This window comes from Esox lucius, chromosome 19 (genome assembly GCF_011004845.1).
Source record: "Esox lucius isolate fEsoLuc1 chromosome 19, fEsoLuc1.pri, whole genome shotgun sequence".
Classification (NCBI taxonomy): Eukaryota; Metazoa; Chordata; class Actinopteri; order Esociformes; family Esocidae; genus Esox; species Esox lucius.
In genome coordinates this window covers 1540085-1560726 of record NC_047587.1, presented here as the reverse complement: position 1 = coordinate 1560726, position 20642 = coordinate 1540085, and the positions used below count along the sequence as shown (strand labels likewise).

At 44.5% G+C, this 20642-nt stretch overlaps 1 protein-coding gene across 3 annotated transcripts in view; it reads left to right on the top strand.

The window, feature by feature from the left end:
- The window catches only part of dennd4a (DENN/MADD domain containing 4A), a 56062-nt gene extending 36120 nt beyond the window's left edge, over positions 1 to 19942 (top strand). For 2 of the 3 annotated variants that reach the window (XM_034288240.1, XM_034288239.1), the window contains 11 exons: positions 328 to 432; positions 1458 to 1601; positions 1987 to 3332; positions 4472 to 4721; positions 5965 to 6056; positions 7102 to 7271; positions 7578 to 8739; positions 10377 to 10497; positions 15071 to 15251; positions 17030 to 17094; positions 17281 to 19942. In XM_034288240.1, coding sequence (XP_034144131.1) covers positions 328 to 432; positions 1458 to 1601; positions 1987 to 3332; positions 4472 to 4721; positions 5965 to 6056; positions 7102 to 7271; positions 7578 to 8739; positions 10377 to 10497; positions 15071 to 15251; positions 17030 to 17094; positions 17281 to 17417 — 3773 coding nt within the window. In that variant the 3' untranslated portion in view covers positions 17418 to 19942. The remainder of the gene's footprint in view (positions 1 to 327; positions 433 to 1457; positions 1602 to 1986; positions 3333 to 4471; positions 4722 to 5964; positions 6057 to 7101; positions 7272 to 7577; positions 8740 to 10376; positions 10498 to 15070; positions 15252 to 17029; positions 17095 to 17280) is intronic. The other variant, XM_034288241.1, reaches the window with a different exon arrangement.
- Positions 19943 to 20642: the final 700 nt, after the last annotated feature.

The window sequence follows — 20642 nt, the reverse complement described above, 5'->3', positions numbered from 1 at the left end:
GCATTACACAACTTTTCCTGTTTTGTGTTGCCTCTGTCACAACTTTTTTGAAACGTGTTGTTGGCATCAAATTTAAAGTGGGCATATAATTTTCAAGAAACAATAAAATGTCTCAGTTTCAACATTTGATATGTTGTCTTTGTACCATTTTTGATTTAATATAGGGTTTAAATGATTTGCACATCATTGCATTCAGTTTTTATTTACATTTTACGCAGTGTCACAACGATTTTGGAAATGGGGTTGTAATACAAGAGTCCCCCCAAGGAGGTGTCTTAAGCCCACTGTTCTTTTATGGGAACTTAAACTGAATGTCGTCTGATTCAGGGGGTCAGTCAGACCAAGGCTATGACTCTTTGTCCAAGGAGGAGGAGAGGATGGCAGGAAGAGAGAACAACACTAGACCATTGGTGAAGATACAGCGGAAAACTGGTATGTTGACTATATCTGACTAAATAACTGTAATGTATAGTCAATCATTTGACATAACAGATTAATATATACTATAATTTAACATAACAGTAATATATACTCCATCATTTAACAAAGCTGTAATGTATAATTTATCATTTATTAAAACACTTCAATATATACTAGAATTTAAAATAACAGTAATATATACTTCATAATTTCACATGAGAGTAATGTATAATATATAATTTAACATAACAGTAATGTATACTCTGTAATTGAACAGTACTATGTAGTCTATCATGTAACATAACAGTAATATGTAATCTTGCATGTAACATAACCGTAATATGTACTCTGTCTTGTAACATTAACAATAACATCTTGGGATCTTGAGATGATTACAAATCTAAATAGAATTACTTGATTATTTGTATTGAAATATTGTAAATGCAGGTCTTTTACCAGAGGGTAGTATTAAAAAACTAGTTATTAACAGACTGAAATGGCTTCTCCGCCAAGGAAATCATCTCAGAGCACATTGTGTGGGTGGAATACGAACATCTTCAGTCTCTCTTTTGATATGCTGTTATATTCAGCTGTCTGCCAGACAGACAGACAAAGACAGACAGATATAAAAATGTTTGCAACTGATTGTTTGGTTGGATGAGGGATATTTACTTGTGGTATTTAATTACACTCATGAAGATGTTCTTGATTTCTATCACTGTTAAGCACAGTTTTGGTTTTAGTGATTCTTGGTGGTGTAAAGGATTACTTTCATAGATCTTCTCAGTTTATCTCCTACATTAAGCTAAAATTATACAATGACGATGGAGTTTATAGAGACTGGCATTCATTTGAGGTTACTTTCATCCATATCGGATGAACCAACCAGAAATAACAGCAGGTTTGGTACATTGTCCCCCTGTTTTATTCTACTTGGACAATTAGCATCGCAGCTGTCTCTGTTATTAGGTTGGTGTGTCTGTCTGTAGCATTAGTAAATGCAAAAGAGAGCTTTCACGTCTACTCTTGAATTCTAGATCTTGCATTTGGAGTTGGTTGCTGGTGTCTGACAACACGAGGACCAAAGAAGTGTCATTGTCAAGTTGGCCGTCATGATGTAGATAATCAGAACAAATCCATCAGAGACTTTGTCAAAGCATTATTCGTGCCAAAATCAACTGGTTGGTATAGTTGTGAAATGAAAGCACTGGTGGTCTCTGCAAAAACAATTACCCAAAACTAACATATTAGGCCTGGCAGTGTTTGGTGATGTCTTTGGGTTGCCAACTTCAGGCAGTTATTAAGTGCAAAAGATTACTAAATGTGATTACTTTATTTAAGGTTATGTTAATTACTTTTGGTCACCTTAATTGGAGAGACTAAGTATAAAGAACTATAAGTCCTACTCAGTTCATAATTTATTAATGTAAATAACCTCAAATTATTAAGTCTGTACTTGCCAATGAACCATCACTGTTTAATTTCAGGGATAAACAACATAACTTTGTCACTGTCAAAATGTATTGTATATCACCTGTTTTCTAACTTATTGTGCATCATGTTTAGCTTATGTGGCAAGTCAGGCCCCAAACGCCACCATCTCTACTGCCCCTGGAGATACCAGTAACCCTACTGTCCCTGGAGATTCCACCACCAGCTCTGTTGCTCCTGGAGATACCATCAACCCTACTGCCCCTGGAGTCACCAACATCAGCTCTTCTGCCCCTGTAGATGTCACCACCAGCTCTACTGCCCATGGAGATGCAACCACTAGCTCTACTGCCCCTGGAGATACCACCACCAGCTCTTCTGCCCCTGTAGATACCATTACCAGCCCTACTGCTCCTGTAGATAGCACACATTTTTTTGGAACCCGACCAAAGAGTCGGAGACTGAGGCCTAACTCCCTGGACCTGACCGGAGGACAGGGCTCACTCAGGAGCATCACTCTCAACTTCACCTCCACTACCAAGCAGATCCACGGCCCACCTCCAAAACGCCCCCCACCACCCACCAGCCGTCCTGGGAAAGTTGAGTCCTCTTGGGAATCGCTGACCCAGAGCCAGGACAGACTGCATGCGCAGGGAGCAGACAAGGCAGAAGTCAGCGAGGAGGTGGAGAGGAGAAGGAGCACGAGCTGCAGTGGTGGAGTTGCTGAGAGGGAGGAGGTCTGCAGTGTTGTAGCTGGGGCTGGAGCTGTGAAAATGACTGGTGTGGTTGAAACAGGCTTGGACCCTCTGTCTCTGATAGCAGCTGAGATGGAGACAGAGAGGGACAGAGGTAGCTGTACACCCACTACCCACAGGGACCTGGCCCAGGAGATAGAGATGTACATGCAGGCCACCAGCCCCCTGAGCAGCAGGACCTCCAGTATGGACCTCCAGATCTCATCCAGCCCAATGCTCCATGCTACGCTACCCCTCCACTCCACCCCTGTGCCCTCCACCCACCCCCATGCCACCAGCTCCCCATCCCCCCATTCCTCCCCTGTGCCCTCCACCCACCTCGATGACACCAGCTCCCCGTCCCCCCATTCCACCCCTCAACCACCAAGCGTCCTTCGCTCTCCCCGCCCCTCCCCCCGACCACGCCCTCTCAGCTTAACCTATTCACCCCTTACATCCCCCAGACCTCCCCCTCCTCTGCTCAGGGCTAACTCCAACCTGCCCCTCTCCAGACCCAGAGAAGTTCTCCGGTCCTCACCCTCACTCCCCCTGGGGTCATCTCGTCCATCCTCCCTGGTGTCGCCCTGCTCCCCCACTCCCTCCACCTCCTTCTCCATGGACGCTCTCCTCACCCCCAGTCTAAGCTTGGACATGTTCAAGAGCAGCTTCCTGTCTGCTGGGAAGGGCGTGGCTGAGAAGGCTAGCAGGCTGTACTCTCGGCTCTCCTCACAGACCTCGCTGACACAAGTAGGTCGTCTGTTATTACTCATAGGTTATTACACAGATTATTACAAATTATTTTACACAGGTTATTGCGCAGGATATAACATTGGTTATAGCACAGGTTACTACCCTCGATATTACAGATTACACAGGTTATTACGCAATTACAAACGCAGCTGCAGAGGTCACATTAGGTTGATTGCCAAGTAGCAGCATGTGTCATCTGTAAAAGAGGTCTGACAATTAGCACTTTAATATCTGAGTTTTCAAGAGGCAACTAACAGAGCTCCAAAGAGACCCACAATGTCTGCAGCCAACTGTTAAACATGTTGGGGGATCTGTAATGATATGGGGAGCCAGTGGGTCTGATTATTGCTCAGCATGGTTATATAACAGCCATGGAAAATTAGGTCATTTTACAGGACCAGGTACATCTTATAATGCAAACACTGTTCCATCATGATGTTCATGAATATTCCAGGATGATAATGTCCTCACACACACTGCTAAACAAATTTATGACAGATTTTATGAACATCAGAATGATGTCAGACACCATGGCCTCCCCATTCACCAGATCTGAACAGATTAGAACTTTTATGGGAAGTTCAGAGTGCAGAGTGCAATGTAAATTTCCACCTCCTTCATCCCACAAGAAACTTGAGACTTTTCTTCCTGAAGTGTGGTGAAATATATCACTACACACAGTTCAGTATTTAAAGGATGGATGGATGTTCATACCGTGTTAAGGTGTTGATAATGGATGGATGTTCATACCGTGTTAAGGTGTTGATAATGGATGGATGTTCATACCGTGTTAAGGTGTTGATAATGGATGGATGTTCATACCGTGTTAAGGTGTTGATAATGGATGGATGTTCATACCGTGTTCAGGTGTTGATGACAGATGGATGTTCATACTGTGGTATGGATGATGGGTGGATGTTCATACTGTGTTAAGGTGTTGATAATGGATGGATGTTCATACCGTGTTAAGGTGTTGATAATGTGGATGTTCATATCATGTTAAGGTGATGATGATGGATGGATGTTCATACCGTGTTAAGGTGTTGATGATGGATGGATGTTCATACTGTGTCAAGGTGTTGATGATGGATGGATGTTCATACCGTGTTAAGGTACAATTAATTCTCCACCCACAGGATGTGAACTGTGACCAGATAAGCGTGTCATCAATGACATCAGGAGACCCGGAATGCACCTCTTTGTTAGAGGAGGGCTCTATCCTGGACCCAGAAGGGTTCTCCTCCCGAACTTCATCTTTCACCGCCTCCTACGCTTCCCCCCAGCACGACAGCATCATGCGCCTCCGGGGGAGTCCAGCCCGGGGACGCCCTGCCTCTCAGAGCCCCAGCACGCCCTCCCGGGTGTTCCGCCACAACTCCTTCTCTGGTGCGTAAATTTGTCCCTCTGCCCTCCCAATCTAAAGAGCTCCATATTCACAGCTCAATATTACATGTTTTTATCTGTATTTGTTTAAATGTGATTTCCATAATACAGTATCTCTTTGTGCTGATTGGATTATTTTAGTTGTATTTGTTGTCATGATGTAATTCTAGTGTAGCCTAGGAGGATGTAAAATATTTTGTTATTGATTTATTTTATTACCAATGTATTTGGAGTCATATAATATTAAGTATCAGTTAAAAAAGTAAAGAGGCCTTATGCAATAATGCAAAATTGGATGATGATAACTTTGAGTCATTGGTGCTCAGTAGAGTCCTCAAAGATCAGCCTTTCTTCTTTTATCAGCTCTGAACTGGTTGTGGAGTAGAAGGCTATTGTGATCTAAATAAGTCAGTTAGATCAGAATGACTTAGTGAGATGGAGAGTGAAGTGTTGGGGCTGGCGGAAACTAGGCCAACAGACACACAACACACACACACTTTGGTACACGCATGCATGCACACATGGACACACACAACACACATGGACACACACAACACACATGGACACACACAACACACATGGACACACACAACACACATGGACATACGTGAGCATGTAAAAATCCTCTAACACACACCCACATACACACATGCGTGGGTGCACACACAAACACACACAAGTGAACCCCTGTTGAGAAAGCAGTCTGATGGCAACCTGCTGGATGTCCTTCACATCCTCATCAATCCCATACCACTTTGGACTCTGTTGATGAATACATAGATGTGCATAAGTGTTCTGTGCCATCGACTTGCTGGATGTCCTTCACATCCTCATCAATCCCATACCACTGGAGACTTTGTTGATGAATACATAGATGTGCATAAGTGTTCTGTGCCATCGACTTGCTGGATGTCCTTCACATCCTCATCAGTCCCATACCACTGGAGACTTTGTTGATGATTACATAGATGTGCATAAGTGTTCTGTGCCATCGACTTGCTGGATGTCCTTCACATCCTCATCAGTCCCATACCACTGGAGACTTTGTTGATGAATACATAGATGTGCATAAGTGTTCTGTGCCATCGACTTGCTGGATGTCCTTCACATCCTCATCAGTCCCATACCACTTGGGACTCTGTTGATGATTAAATAGATGTGCATAAGTGTTCCGTGACATCACCAAAGCTGTATTCTGTGTGGTGTTCTCATTAGAATGTAACTAGTCATGTTCCGTTATTTCCAGGTGGTTTAGCTCCTTCTATCCGGCCTCCTCAGACTCCAGAGTCTTCTCCTGACGCCTCCCGCGTCCACCTCAGTCAACACTATACTACCGAGGTGAGTCTGTTATAGTCTGTTATAGTCTTTTATAGCCTTTTATAGCCTTTTATAGCTTGTTATAGTCTGTTATAGTATTTTATAGCTTGTTATAGTCTGTTATAGTCTTTTATAGCCTGTTATAGCTTGTTATAGACTGTTATAGTCTGTTTTAGGCTGGTTATAACTTGTGTGTTGCTGAGGTTGTGAGCTCTGTTTAGGTGGATGGATGTTAAATGGATAAGGAGTTGATGATGGATTGATGGATGGATGTTGATACTGTGTTCAGGTGCTGATGTGGATGGATGTTGATACTGTGTTAAGGTGCTGAGGATGGATGGAAGTTGATACTGTGTTAAGGTGCTGATGTGGATGGATGTTGATACTGTGTTAAGGTGCTGATGTGGATGGATGTTGATACTGTGTTCAGGTGTGGATGATGGATGGATGTTGATACTGTGTTAAGGTGCTGAGCATGGATGGAAGTTAATACTGTGTTAAGGTGCTGATGTGGATGGATGTTGATACTGTGTTAAGGTGCTGATGTGGATGGAAGTTGATACTGTGTTCAGGTGCTGATGTGGATGGATGTTGATACTGTGTTAAGGTGCTGATGTGGATGGATGTTGATACTGTGTTCAGGTGCTGATGTGGATGGACGTTGATACTGTTCAGGTGCTGATGTGAATGGATGTTGATACTGTGTTAAGGTGCTGATGTGGATGGATGTTGATACTGTGTTCAGGTGCTGATGTGGATGGATGTTGATACTGTGTTTAGGTGTTGAGGATAGATGGATGTTGATACTGTGTTTAGGTGTTGAGGATGGATGGATGTTGATACTGTGTTAAGGTGCTGAGCATGGATGGAAGTTAATACTGTGTTAAGGTGCTGATGTGGATGGATGTTGATACTGTGTTCAGGTGCTGATAATGGATGGATGTTGATACTGTGTTCAGGTGCTGATAATGGATGGATGTTGATACTGTGTTCAGGTGCTGATAATGGATGGATGTTGATACTGTGTTCAGGTGCTGATGTGGATGGATGTTGATACTGTGTTCAGGTGCTGATGTGGAGCTGCTGTCACTGTAAGACATGTGACTGTCTGGTGTACGACGAGGAGATCATGGCAGGATGGACCGCTGACGACTCCAACCTCAACACCACCTGTCCCTTCTGTGGCTCCCCGTTCCTCCCCTTCCTTAACGTTCAGATCAGGGACCTTAGACTCAGGTAACACACACACTTCACACACTTTACACAAAAACACACACGCTGGTTTTACAGCTGATTTCAATAACATTATTTTTCTAAATCCAACCTAAACCTAAAAATGCTATTTATTTAAGTGAGGACCGGCTAAATCTACTCACTAGCTAAGATTTGCCACAGGTTACTATACTAGTGAGGACATCAGGACCTAACACGAATGGTATTACTCACTACAACACACACACACTACAACAACACACAAACTACAACTACTCAAATACTATAATGACACAAACCTAATGTACTTTATCTTTATGTTGTGTTTAGGAGCAGTGTAGAGAGAGGCCCATCCACTGGAGAATCATTGACATCCCAGTTATCCACAGTTTCACCAAAAGAGCAACAGCAGAACTCTGGGAGTTTAGTCCCAACATCAACCCTAACCCATGACCCAGTCCCAATATCAACCCTAACCCATGACCCAGTCCCAACATCAACCCTCACCCAAGACCCAGTCCCAACATCAACCCTCACCCCAGACCCAGTCCCAACATCAACCCTCACCCAAGACCCAGTCCCAACATCAACCTTAACCCTGGACCCAGTCCCAACATCAACCCTCACCCCAGACCCAGTCCCAACATCAACCCTAACCCTGGACCCAGTCCCAACATCAACCCTCACCCTGGACCCAGTCCCAACATCAACCCTAAACCCCGACCCAGTCCCAACATCAACCCTCACCCAAGACCCAGTCCCAACATCAACCCTCACCCAAGACCCAGTCCCAACATCAACCCTCACCCCAGACCCAGTCCCAACATCAACCCTCACCCAAGACCCAGTCCCAACATCAACCTTAACCCTGGACGCAGTCCCAACATCAACCCTCACCCAGGACCCAGTCCCAACATCAACCCTAACCCAGGACCCAGTCCCAACATCAACCCTAACCCAGGACCCAGTCCCAACATCAACCCTAACCCAGGACCCAGTCCCAACATCAACCCTAACCCTGGACCCAGTCCCAACATCAACCCTAACCCAGGACCCAGTCCCAACATCAACCCTAACCCAGGACCCAGTCCCAACATCAACCCTAACCCAGGACCCAGTCCCAACATCAACCCTAACCCAGGACCCAGTCCCAACATCAACCCTAACCCTGGACCCAGGCTTGACATCAACCTTGGGAAGTCCCTTGGACTGTGGAAGTGTGGCTGGTGACCCCCAGGCTCTGTCTTCATGCCCGCCTTCAGCCCCTCACCCAGTAACCGTCCCCTACCTGAGTCCTCTCGTCCTGTGGAAGGAGCTGGAGTCTCTGCTGGGAAACGAGGGGGACCAGGTGATGAGTTCCCCCAGCATCGTGGACCAACATCCCATCGTCTTCTGGAACCTGGTGTGGTTCTACCGCCGACTGGAACTGCCCTCCAATCTCCCAGGGCTCATACTGGCCTCACAGCACTGCACACAGGGATATGGGCTGCAGGTGGTTACCACACACATCAACCAGCCAGGGCTCATACTGGCCTCACAGCACTGCACACAGGGATATGGGCTGCAGGTGGTTACCACACACATCAACCAGCTGGGGTTCATACTAGCTACCACACACACCAACTAGCCAGGGTTCATACTAGCTACCACACACATCAACCAGCCAGGGCTCATACTGGCCTCACAGCATTGCACACAGGGATATGGGCTGCAGGTGGTTACCACACACATCAACCAGCTGGGGTTCATACTAGCTACCACACACACCAACCAGCCAGGGCTCATACTGGCCTCACAGCACTGCACACAGGGATATGGGCTGCAGGTGGTTACCACACACATCAACCAGCTGGGGTTCATACTAGCTACCACACACACCAACTAGCCAGGGTTCATACTAGCTACCACACACATCAACCAGCCAGGGCTCATACTGGCCTCACAGCATTGCACACAGGGATATGGGCTGCAGGTGGTTACCACACACATCAACCAGCTGGGGTTCATACTAGCTACCACACACACCAACCAGCCAGGGCTCATACTGGCCTCACAGCACTGCACACAGGGATATGGGCTGCAGGTGGTTACCACACACATCAACCAGCTGGGGTTCATACTAGCTACCACACACACCAACTAGCCAGGGTTCATACTAGCTACCACACACATCAACCAGCTGGGGCTCATACTGGTTACCACACACACCAACCAGCCAGGGCTCATACTGGTTACCACAGACACACACCAGCCAGGGTTCATACTGGTTACCACACACACCAACCAGCCAGGGTTCATACTTGCTACCACACACACCAACTAGCCAGGATTCATACTGGTTACCACACACACACACCAATCAGGGTTCATACTATTTACCAAACACACAAACCAGCCAGGGCTCATACTGGTTACCACACACACCAACTAGCCAGGATTCATACTGTTTACCACACACACCCACCAGCCAGGGTTCATACTAGCTACCACACACACCAACTAGCCAGGATTCATACTGGTTACCACACACACCCACCAGCCAGGGCTCATACTGGTTACCACACACACACCAACCAGCCAGGGTTTATACTGGTTACCATAAACTGGTTCCCCTTTCTCTACCCTTTTGAATGTTGTGCCACAAAAGGTTTAATATGTACAGTAATTTTAGTCTATCTCATTATAACACTGCATATCTGAAAAAATAACACAAAAAGTAGGCATTCTGGTACTGCATTTATTAAGTAGAAAATAAATAGTGCGGCACAAAGAGAATCAGATAACACAAAATTACATTACCAAATGTATACAGTGTCGTGATAGCCTGGCTCGTATGGACTGAACTGACACTGCAAATTACTAGGGGCCATTTGGGCTTTCTATCACATTTAGTTGAAATAGAAATGTGCTTTTTGTTTGTTGGCACAGTAATCTCTTCTTTTTATATATTGTTTTTATTCCTTTAAAGAAGCGTGGACAGCCACCAATTGTATTTATAGATTTTTTGCCTGGCTTTTATTGACAGTAACATGTGAGTCCTTTCCATCACATAGTTTGATGCTGCTAAAGCGTTCTAGAATGTTAATGGAAATGACTGAACTGACTTGGTTACTAACATGTTGTCTGTAGGTCCCTGGTCAGAGCGTGTCATCGGAGGACAGTAAACATGTGCTGGTCAGGATCCTGTGGGACAACCTGCAGCTACAACACGACCCTGTCAGGCCTTTATACACACTCTGGAACACACACTGTAAGTTGTTGATGTTGTTATTCTTCCTCCTCCAGATAGAGATGATCCTATGTGATGTTGGTATACCGTGTGATGTTGGTATACCGTGTGATGTTGGAATACCGTGTGATGTTGGTATACCGTGTGATGTTGGTGTACCATGTGATGTTGGTATACCGGGTGATGTTGGTATACCATGTGATGTTGGTATAATATGTGATGGTGGTATACTGTGTGATGTTGGTAAACCATGTGATGTTGGTATACCGTGTGATGTTGGTATACTATGTGATGGTGGTATACTATGTGATGGTGGTATACCGTGTGATGTTGGTATACCGTGTGATGTTGGTATACCGTGTGATGTTGGTATACCATGTGATGTTGGTATACTATGTGATGGTGGTATACTATGTGATGGTGGTATACCATGTGATGTTGGTATACCATGTGATGTTGGTATACTTTGTGATGGTGGTATACTATGTGATGGTGGTATACTATGTGATGTTGGTATACCATGTGATGTTGGTATACCATGTGATGTTGGTATACCATGTGATGTTGGTATACCGTGTTAACCAGTGTTGGAGGTCACTTTGAGCTACACATTTTTCAGCAGCCTGAGACAAGGACCTTCAATTTGTTACACAAATAAATATTCAAAAGTTAGGGGAGGTATCATGATGATAAGATCTGGTCAATAAAATACCAGTTCATAAAGAAGCAAAGGTTGGCCAAAAACACAAAGTAGTAGAAAGCAAGATTAATGGATTAGAAACAACTGTAGGATGAGACAGATTGTTCATAGTCTACAGACTCAATCCTTATCAACCTCAATGTATATGCAGAAATGTTTAATCCAAAACCATTAGAAATATCGCTACTTTTCTTCATGTTTTGTTGGTGCTGATTTAGCAAAATTCTTTGTTGTTTTTAGTTATTTTCGTCCCAGTGGTGTCCTAGTGGTGTCCTTTCTTTTGTCTGTTGAGACCAGGCTGACAGCCGTGTCGTGTGGCTGAGTTCAGTATAGATCTGATGCTGATATAAGGTACACATATCGTATGAAGCTTTTTGTAGCTCAGTCAAAACCCACTTGAGGGTATTAGTATGTGGATGTCACTGGTTTTAATTTTAGACAACAACATTCGTAAGAATGGTTTAATGACAGATACTCATTTGTAAAGTATTTCAGAGAGAGAGTTCATTCTGGCTCTAGGGACGTGGAACGTCACCCCGTTTCCCTGCGCCTACGGGTCGGGGATAGGTCTCTCACTGTTGTTTGTGCCTACGGCCCGAACGGCAGTGCAGAGTACCCGACCTTCTTGGAGTCTCTGGGAGGGGTGCTGGAAAGTGCTCCGACTGGGGACTCTATCGTTCTACTGGGGGACTTCAGCGCCCACGTGGGAAACGACAGTGACACCTGGAGGGGAGTGATTGGGAGGAACGGCCCCCCTGATCTGAACCTGAGTGGTGTTCAGTTATTGGACTTCTGTGCTAGTCACAGTTTGTCCATAACGAACACCATGTTCAAGCATAAGGGTGTCCATCAGTGCACGTGGCACCAGGACACCCTAGGCCGCAGGTCGATGATCGACTTTGTTGTCGTCTCATCTGACCTGCGGCCGTATGTCTTGGACACTCGGGTCTCCACCGCCATTGTCGAAGCAGCCGCTCGGAGCTGTGGCCGTAAGGTCTCCGGTGCCTGTCGAGGCGGCAATCCCCAAACCCGGTGGTGGACACTGGAAGTAAGGGATGCCGTCAAGCTGAAGAAGGAGTCCTATCAGGCCTGGTTGGACAGGCCAAGCGGGCTGCAGCCCGGGTGGTTGTGGAGGCAAAAACTCGGGCCTGGGAGGAGTTCGGTGAGGCCATGGAGAAGGACTGTCGGCTGGCCTCGAAGAGATTCTGGCAAACCATCCGGCGCCTCAGGAGAGGGAAACAGTGCCCTACCAACGCTGTTTACAGTAGAGGTGGGCAGCTGTTGACCTCAACTGGGGATGTCGTCGGGCGGTGGAAGGAGTACTTCGAGGATCTCCTCAATCCCGCTGTCACGTCTTCCATTGAGGAAGCAGAGGATGAGGGCTCAGAGGTGGACTCGTCCATCACCCGGGCTGAAGTCACAGAGGTGGTCAAGAAACTCCTCGGTGGCAAGGCACCGGGGGTGGATGAGATCCGCCCTGAGTACCTCAAGTCTCTGGATGTTGTGGGGCTGTCTTGGTTGACACGCCTGTGCAACATCGCGTGGCGGTCAGGGACAGTGCCTCTGGGATGGCAGACCGGGGTGGTGGTCCCTCTTTTTAAGAAGGGGGACCAGAGGGTGTGTTCCAACTATAGGGGGATCACACTTCTCAGCCTCCCCGGGAAAGTCTATGCCAGGGTTCTGGAGAGGAGAATACGGCCGATAGTAGAACCTCGGATTCAGGAGGAACAGTGTGGTTTTCGTCCGGGCCGTGGAACACTGGACCAGCTCTATACTCTCTACGGGGTGTTGGAGGGTTCATGGGAGTTTGCCCAACCAATCCACATGTGTTTTGTGGATTTGGAGAAGGCATTCGACTGTGTCCCTCGCGGCATCCTGTGGAGGGTGCTTCGGGAATATGGGGTCCTGGGTCCTTTGCTAAGGGCTGTCAGGTCCCTGTACGACCGAAGCAGGAGCTTGGTCCGCATTGCCGGCAGTAAGTCAGACTTGTTCCCAGTGCATGTTGGACTCCAGCAGGGCTGCCCTTTGTCGTCGGTTCTATGTCTCCCGGCTGGCCTGGGAACGCCTCTGTCCCCCCCCGAAGACCTGGAGGAAGTGTCTGGGGAGAGGGAAGTCTGGGCATCCCTGCTTAGACTGCTGCCCCCGCGACCCGGCCCGGATAAGCGGAAGATGATGGATGGAGTTCATTCCATGTGAATCTCTGTCAGGCACAGGGAAACTGGACCATTACATACCGTGGAGTGGGAAACATATTTGTCTTGAAGTCAATTAAGCAAATTCCAAGATTAAAGGTGCCGAAACAAAACACAAACTAAAGAAAATGGGACAAATGAAAAGCAGGAGCCACAAATATGGGAAAGGAAATGGTCGGGAAGGAAAAGGTCAGAAAGAAAAACAAAACGAACTGAACAAAAACTCTCCAGACTAAGAAGAAACCAGGCAAGCCTTGTTCAGCTGGCCCGCAATAAAAAGTGTTGATTGTGGTTGCCTTCCGGAGATTCCAATCTGGTTCACCCACATGAAAGGCTGTATCTTTAACCACTACGCCACAGAGCTAAACATTTGCTGGGTGTCGTATAGCCTCTTGACATCTTATCATTTTATCACGCATTAACATCTAGCCAAGTTTGAATATGTCGTTAGGCACAATTAATCATTGTGTTAAACTGACTAACGTTTCTTATAAATGTTACCTCCACCACGAATAGCACCCTGGCCGTTTTAACAGCTTATTAGCCATTTGTGAATGACATTGAAACAGTAACTACTGTATATTTTGTTCTAGAATATATGGTTTACCTCAGAATTCATGGTTCAGAATTCATGTCCAGTGAATGGGTTGGCTTTTTGCACAGCAGTTTTGATCTTGACCAGAAAGGAGATGTTTCAGGTTTGTCTCTGGCTTTTTTGACAGCAGAGGTTTCTTCCTAGCAACCCCCTGGTGAATACCATTTAGATTCAGTGATCTTTTTATTGTTGAAGCACAGTAACCAGAGATGGAGGTCTGCAGATCTGTAGATGTTATGTTTGGGATGACATTTGCCTGATTTATTATTTTTCTTCTGGCTTTGGGGATATTTTGGATGGGCGTGCAATTCGAGGTTAAGTTGCTGTCATGTAAAATGCTTTCCATTTGTAAGTGATTTGCCTCACAGTGAACAGAAGGAGCTCAAATCATTTTGAGATAGATATAGCCTTCCACAGATTGATGTGATTTCATTATCGTGCTCCTGCAATCAATCAATCATATTTATTTTATAAAGCCTTTTCTACATCAGCAGTTGTCACAAATTGCATTTACATACCCAGCCTAAATCGCCAAAGAGCAAGCAACAAGAGTTAATGCTCAGTGGCTATGAAAAAATCCCTAGTATGGTCAAAACTTAGGAAGAAACCTAGAGAGGAACCATACTCTGAGGGGTGGTCAGTCCTCTTCTGGCTGTGCTGGGTAAGCATTATCATGAGTACATGACCTTTTGGGCAGCGTCAATGTGTTTGCATAATCAGAAGAGAAGCAGGCCAGTATATGCATGTAGGCTGTGACCAGAGTCCTTAAACAGAATCCAAATCCCCTGCATTACCAGGTAGGCAGTCCCAACTATAAACCTCTTAGTGTAGATAAACTAGACTGGTTCTGATTAATTGAAGATTTCTTGGTGAAAATCTGTAATTGCACAAGGGGTTCACAAACCTCCATGCAACACTATATATTACTATATATCTATACAGCTACAGAAAAAAGAGACCACTGCACCTCTCTCAAAATCTTCCTTTTTGACTTTTTTGGAAAGGAAAGAAAAAAGGTACAGTGGTCTCTTAATTTGTTCTGGAGCTGTATATACCTGTAGAATTACTATATTTTTCTGCCCCCTAAAGTGTCTCTGGTCTCTTCAGGCTCCTCTTCCTGGTCCAGAGGCCCAGTTTGTGGGGAGAAGGAAGGCCAGCCCCAGGACCATCTGTTCCCAGCGGAGGTCCTCCAGGGCATGGTGAGGAGCCTCCAGAGGAGTGATGTCTACCAGCCCATGAGTGTCATCCTACGACTGCTGGGACCAGAGCTGGGCTTCAGCCGACAGAGGTACACACACACGCACACACACATTATACACACACACACACACACACACTATACACACACACAAACACACACTACACCCACACACAAACATACACACACACACACACACACACACGATACACGCACGCACACACTATACACACCCACATACAAGTACACATGCTCTACTGTGCCTTCCAGAATTACTGGTTAACCCCTGGTAACCACCTAGTTAACATGTGGTTATCCCCTGGTTGATACCTGGTTACCGCCTGGTTAGGGTTTGTGGTTATTCCCTGGTTAATACCTGGTAAACATGTGGTTATCCACTGGTTAATACCTGGTTAACATGTGGTTATCCACTGGTTAATACCGGGTTAACATGTGGTTATCCACTGGTTATTACCAGGTTAACTTGTGGTTATTCCCTGGTTAATACCTGGTTTATACCTCGTTAACATGTGGTTATCCCCTGGTTAATACCTGATTAACCTGTTATTATCCCCTGGTTAATAGCTAGTTAACGTGGTTATCCCCTAGTTAATAGCTGGTTACCACCTGGTTAACATTTAGTGATCACCTGGTTACCACCTGGTTAACATTTAGTGATCACCTGGTTTCCACCTGGTTAACATTTAGTTATCCCCTGGTTAATACCTGGTTACCACCTGGTTAACATGTGGTTATTCTCTAGTTATTACCTGGTTAACAGGTGGTTATTCTGTAGTTATTACCTGGTTAAATTGTGGTTATCCCCTGGTTAATACCTGGTTAGTCCTTGGTTTAGTCCTTGGTTAACTAAGTGGCACAAAGTACTAAAAAGCAGGGGTGCTTCTAACAATCGTGACATGTGTGTTTAGGCATTCAAAAAACTTTTAGTAAAAGATCTTGCTGAAGTACAATCTTTACCAAGAGATGAAAGGCTTTGAAGAGGGAACCTTCCCACCACACACTGACAGGCCTTCAGCAGCTCACACATACACACACACACACACAACTGCCTATGTCCATTTATATGCACCCAGACCCACACATTCTATATATATAAAGAATCAAGTTAGGGGACAAGGCAGAGCCCAGGTTCTGGGACAAGGCAGAGCCCAGGTTCTGGTCCATAAATGTCTCCTTGGGAACCAGGGGACCTTTGAGGCAGATACACAGGGTGAGCAAGCAGTGTTGGGAGCAAGTATCAAGTACCGTGTTACCAAGGTTTGGAATGGGGCCGAAAACAGACGGGGGAAACTCCTGATTAATGGAGACACGTAAGAATGATTTAGAGGGTAATGATTGGCCATGAAAGGAGGGGGTTGAAAGGGAAGAAGATTTGTTTCATCTTCTTCTGGGAGCCGTGGCAACAGTCAGGGGCTGTGATGATTTGTACAGTTGAAATAAAGGAATGTAGACACAGGTTATTGATACAATACTGTGCCTTAGTGGGAGTTCTAGATAAGAACTAAGGGGTTCTAGCCAAGCCTAAGTGATGCTCATTGAACTCTAGCGGGGAAGCTAATAAAATTCTGAGAGTGTAGGTGTGTGATTCTGGGGATCCCAGTTAGACTGTACATCCTCTTTGACAGTTCATGGATAAGAACCTCTAGCAAACAGAGGCCCTGTTAGCCAGGTATTTCAGCCATCTTTGGACTCGGACTTGATGTGAGGATAATCATCTGTTTTGCGGGATAGGACTGTATCGATCGAGGATCAGTGTGAGGGTAAGGACGGCTCAGAGCTCGAACACCAAAGGGTTAAAAAATGTGGCACTATACACACACACTAACTGCTCTGCTTGTCCTCTACAGGAGTCTGTACAGAGACCTGCTGTTCCTGGCGCTAACCTCTCTGGGCAAGAACAGCGTCAGTATCGGTGGGTGAGGTGGTTCCGTGTCACTAAATCTTATGTTTCAAACTCATCTCCACACCGCTCTGATTCCTCTGCCTGTGAAGCTGAATGGCATCCCTATGATTGTCATTATGTGTTAAGTGTTTATGAACCATGCCATGAATGTTGAACACATGGCCTGTTTTGATCTTTGACCTTTGGCGGTTACAGATGCATTTGACCGTGAATACAAGGCTGCGTACGACCGGCTAACCCCCAGCCAGGTGAAGCTAACTCATAACTGTGACCGACCTCCGGGCGCTGGGGTCATGGAGTGCAGGAGAACATTTGGGGAACCCAGTCTTTGATCCCCCCCTCTATTTCCTTCTAATCACCTCACCTCCTTCACCTCCACATCTGGAGAACTTTATGGTTCTCAGTCAGTGATCTCCTCCTACTCCTCAGCTGGGATTTTACTTTATCTTCTCTGGCTCATTTCCAAAGCTCCACCTCCCCTTGGAAGCCGAGTCTCTTCTCCTCTCACCTCCATGTTTTCTTCTCTCACATCCTCTGATCACCATCCATCGATCCATCATCCATTTAATCCTCTCTGTGGGTCTGGTGTTGTTCTCCAGACTTTGCCTGATCCACCTGATTAACTGTAACTAGCCAGGGGTGAACTTCAAAGGAAACCCGGAGGGACTGACCTCAATCTGTTACTAAATTCTGTTACTAAAGTTTGAAACTATTTGCTATGATGTGTAGAAATGAACGTACACCAGGCAACGACAGAACCCACCTCATCTTGACATAGCAATGATATACAGGACCAATCTCACCTGGACACTAACGAACAGAACCCATCTCACCTGGACACTAATGAACAGAACCCATCTCACCTGGACACTGACCACCAGGACTCATCTCACCTGGACACTGACCAACAGGACCCATCTCACCTGGACACCAACGCACAGAACCCATCTCACCTGGACACTAACGAAGAGAACCCATCTCACCTGGACACTAACGAAGAGAACCCATCTCACCTGGACGCTCGTACTACATACCAAATGGTATTACAGTACAGGTCTCTGGTACCACATGGTATTACAATACAGGTCTCTGGTACTACATGGTATTACAGTACAGGTCCCTGGTATGACAGTATTACAGTACAGGTCTCTGGTACTACATAGTATTACAGTACAGGTCCCTGGTACTACATGGTATTACAATACAGGTCTCTGGTACTACATGGTATTACAGTACAAGTCCATGGTACTACATGGTATTACAGTACAGATCCTTGAAACTACATGGTATTACAGTACAGGTCCCTGGAACTACATGGTATTAAAAACAGGTCCCTGGTACTGCATGGTGTTACGGTACAGATCCCTGGTACTACATGGTATTATGGTACAGGTACTACATGGTATTATGGTACAAGTCTCTGGTACTACATGGTATTACAGTACAGGTCCCTGGTACTACATGATGTTACAGTACTGGTTCTGGTACTACATAGTATTATGGTACAGGTCTCTGGTACTACATGGTGTTACGATACAGGTCCCTGGTACTACATGGTATTGCATTATAGGCCCCTGGTACTACATGGTTTTACAGTAAAGAGCCATAATATTACAGTACAGTGGTATGGTAATACAGGGGTTATATATGTGTCGGGTTGTATTATAGATATCCCTCAGTATTTTCACTAGGATGACATTACCAATATATTTGTATTATACACAGTTATATTTGAAGACAATCTGTTTGTTTTTAATTTGTGACTGAGTGTGTGAACATTTTGTTTTTAGAGTTTCATGTCTGTTATGCACCACATATAGGACTGTTTGTTTTTTTCCTCTAGTTTGACACTTTATTGAGACAGCTGTGGAATGCCAGACTGTAGGGTCTAAGCGGGGGGGCTGTGATGACGTCTCTTAGGGAGGAGTGTTATAGGACCATACCCGCTAGAACACAGAACCCCTGTCGCCATGGCAATATTCTCACCGTCTTGTTACTGTCTTTTACACAACAATGTGATTTGAAGCACTTTGCCAGGAGGAACTTACAGTAACTGTAATGAGATTTTTTACAGTAAAAAAAATGGAAATAAGTAATATACTGTATTGTCTGTTTTGAGGACCCATAACTTACTGCACTTACAGTTGATGGCACAGCTATATCATAATCTCCCTTTCAGCAAACTCACATGATGGATCTACATTTGACTAGCCTGGCCCCAGATCGAGCTAGTCCAATCTGTCCCCCCGTCTCTGGCAGGGCCAGAGAAAATCAACAGTTAAGGAGCCATTTTGTTTTGGGGTTCGATAATTGACTGTATTGTTGGGAAAATAAAAATTAATGCGTTATATTCTTTACTTACATGGGCATGAAATATTAATTTGTTAACCATCATGTCTTTGTACCTTTATAGGTGTTTTCATTAATTGTTTATTTTCTACAAAGCATGACTAGAAACAAAACAAATGAGTCTACAAAAAAGGGAAATTATTGATGTATGATTTGTTAATGTTTTTAATTAGTTGATTTATCAAGCAATACATTTTTATAAAGTCATTTTATTATCATTGGTTGGAAACTGGTTATGGGTCCATAAATGTTTAATCAACACAAATACACATATCATTTTTTTTGTAAATACATTTATTTATTGACACATACCAGAAGCTATAAATGTACCTAGATTATAGGAAATGGGAGCTGTCTTACAATTGATTAGATTATACGTTAAAGTATCTATATTCTTCTGACTTTAGTTTGAAACAATTTCACCAACAATTAACTTTTTTATATTATGAACAGTTGGAGAATGAATCCAGAACATTCCAGAACCAAATGGTTCCAAAACTGAATGGTTCCAATATAGAATGGTTCCAGAGCAAAATAGTTCCATACATGTCTCCGTAAAGAGCACATCAAATAAAAAGCACTGGTTGACAGTTTACAGTTGAGTAACTTCCAGCTTAGCATGACCTCACCAGTGTATCCAAAGGAAGCAGAATAGACCTGCCTTGTACACCCACTGCCAAGGGAATTACTGTGATGTGATATAGATATGGAATTGACAGACTTTTCACTCATAATTACAGTCTGCGACTACCATGACTTAGTCTGATAAATCTCTAAACACTAATCTTAAAAAAACAGCCACTGGAATTAAAAATGGATTGGATACAAAGAGAATCCTGTAACTATGTAGGGAGCAGAAACACCTACCATACTGTAGTATTACCATAGATATAGACAATATGTTGATGTTTACATATCACAATATTATTACCATAGATATAGACAATATGTTGTTGTTGTTTACACTGTTGGACCACTGTTATGTCTTGAATATAAATATATATATATACACATTATGTATAATTTTTACAACAAATTAATACTAATCATTTATACAATTTTTTTCATGAAATCTGCCTGACTGGATCTACAGATTTAAAATTCTAAATAATCCAACTGAATAAAATGTTACAATTATGAATAAAAAAAAATGAAAAATATTTTTGAGTATGGAACTGAATATGAAATACAGTGATAATGTTTCAGCT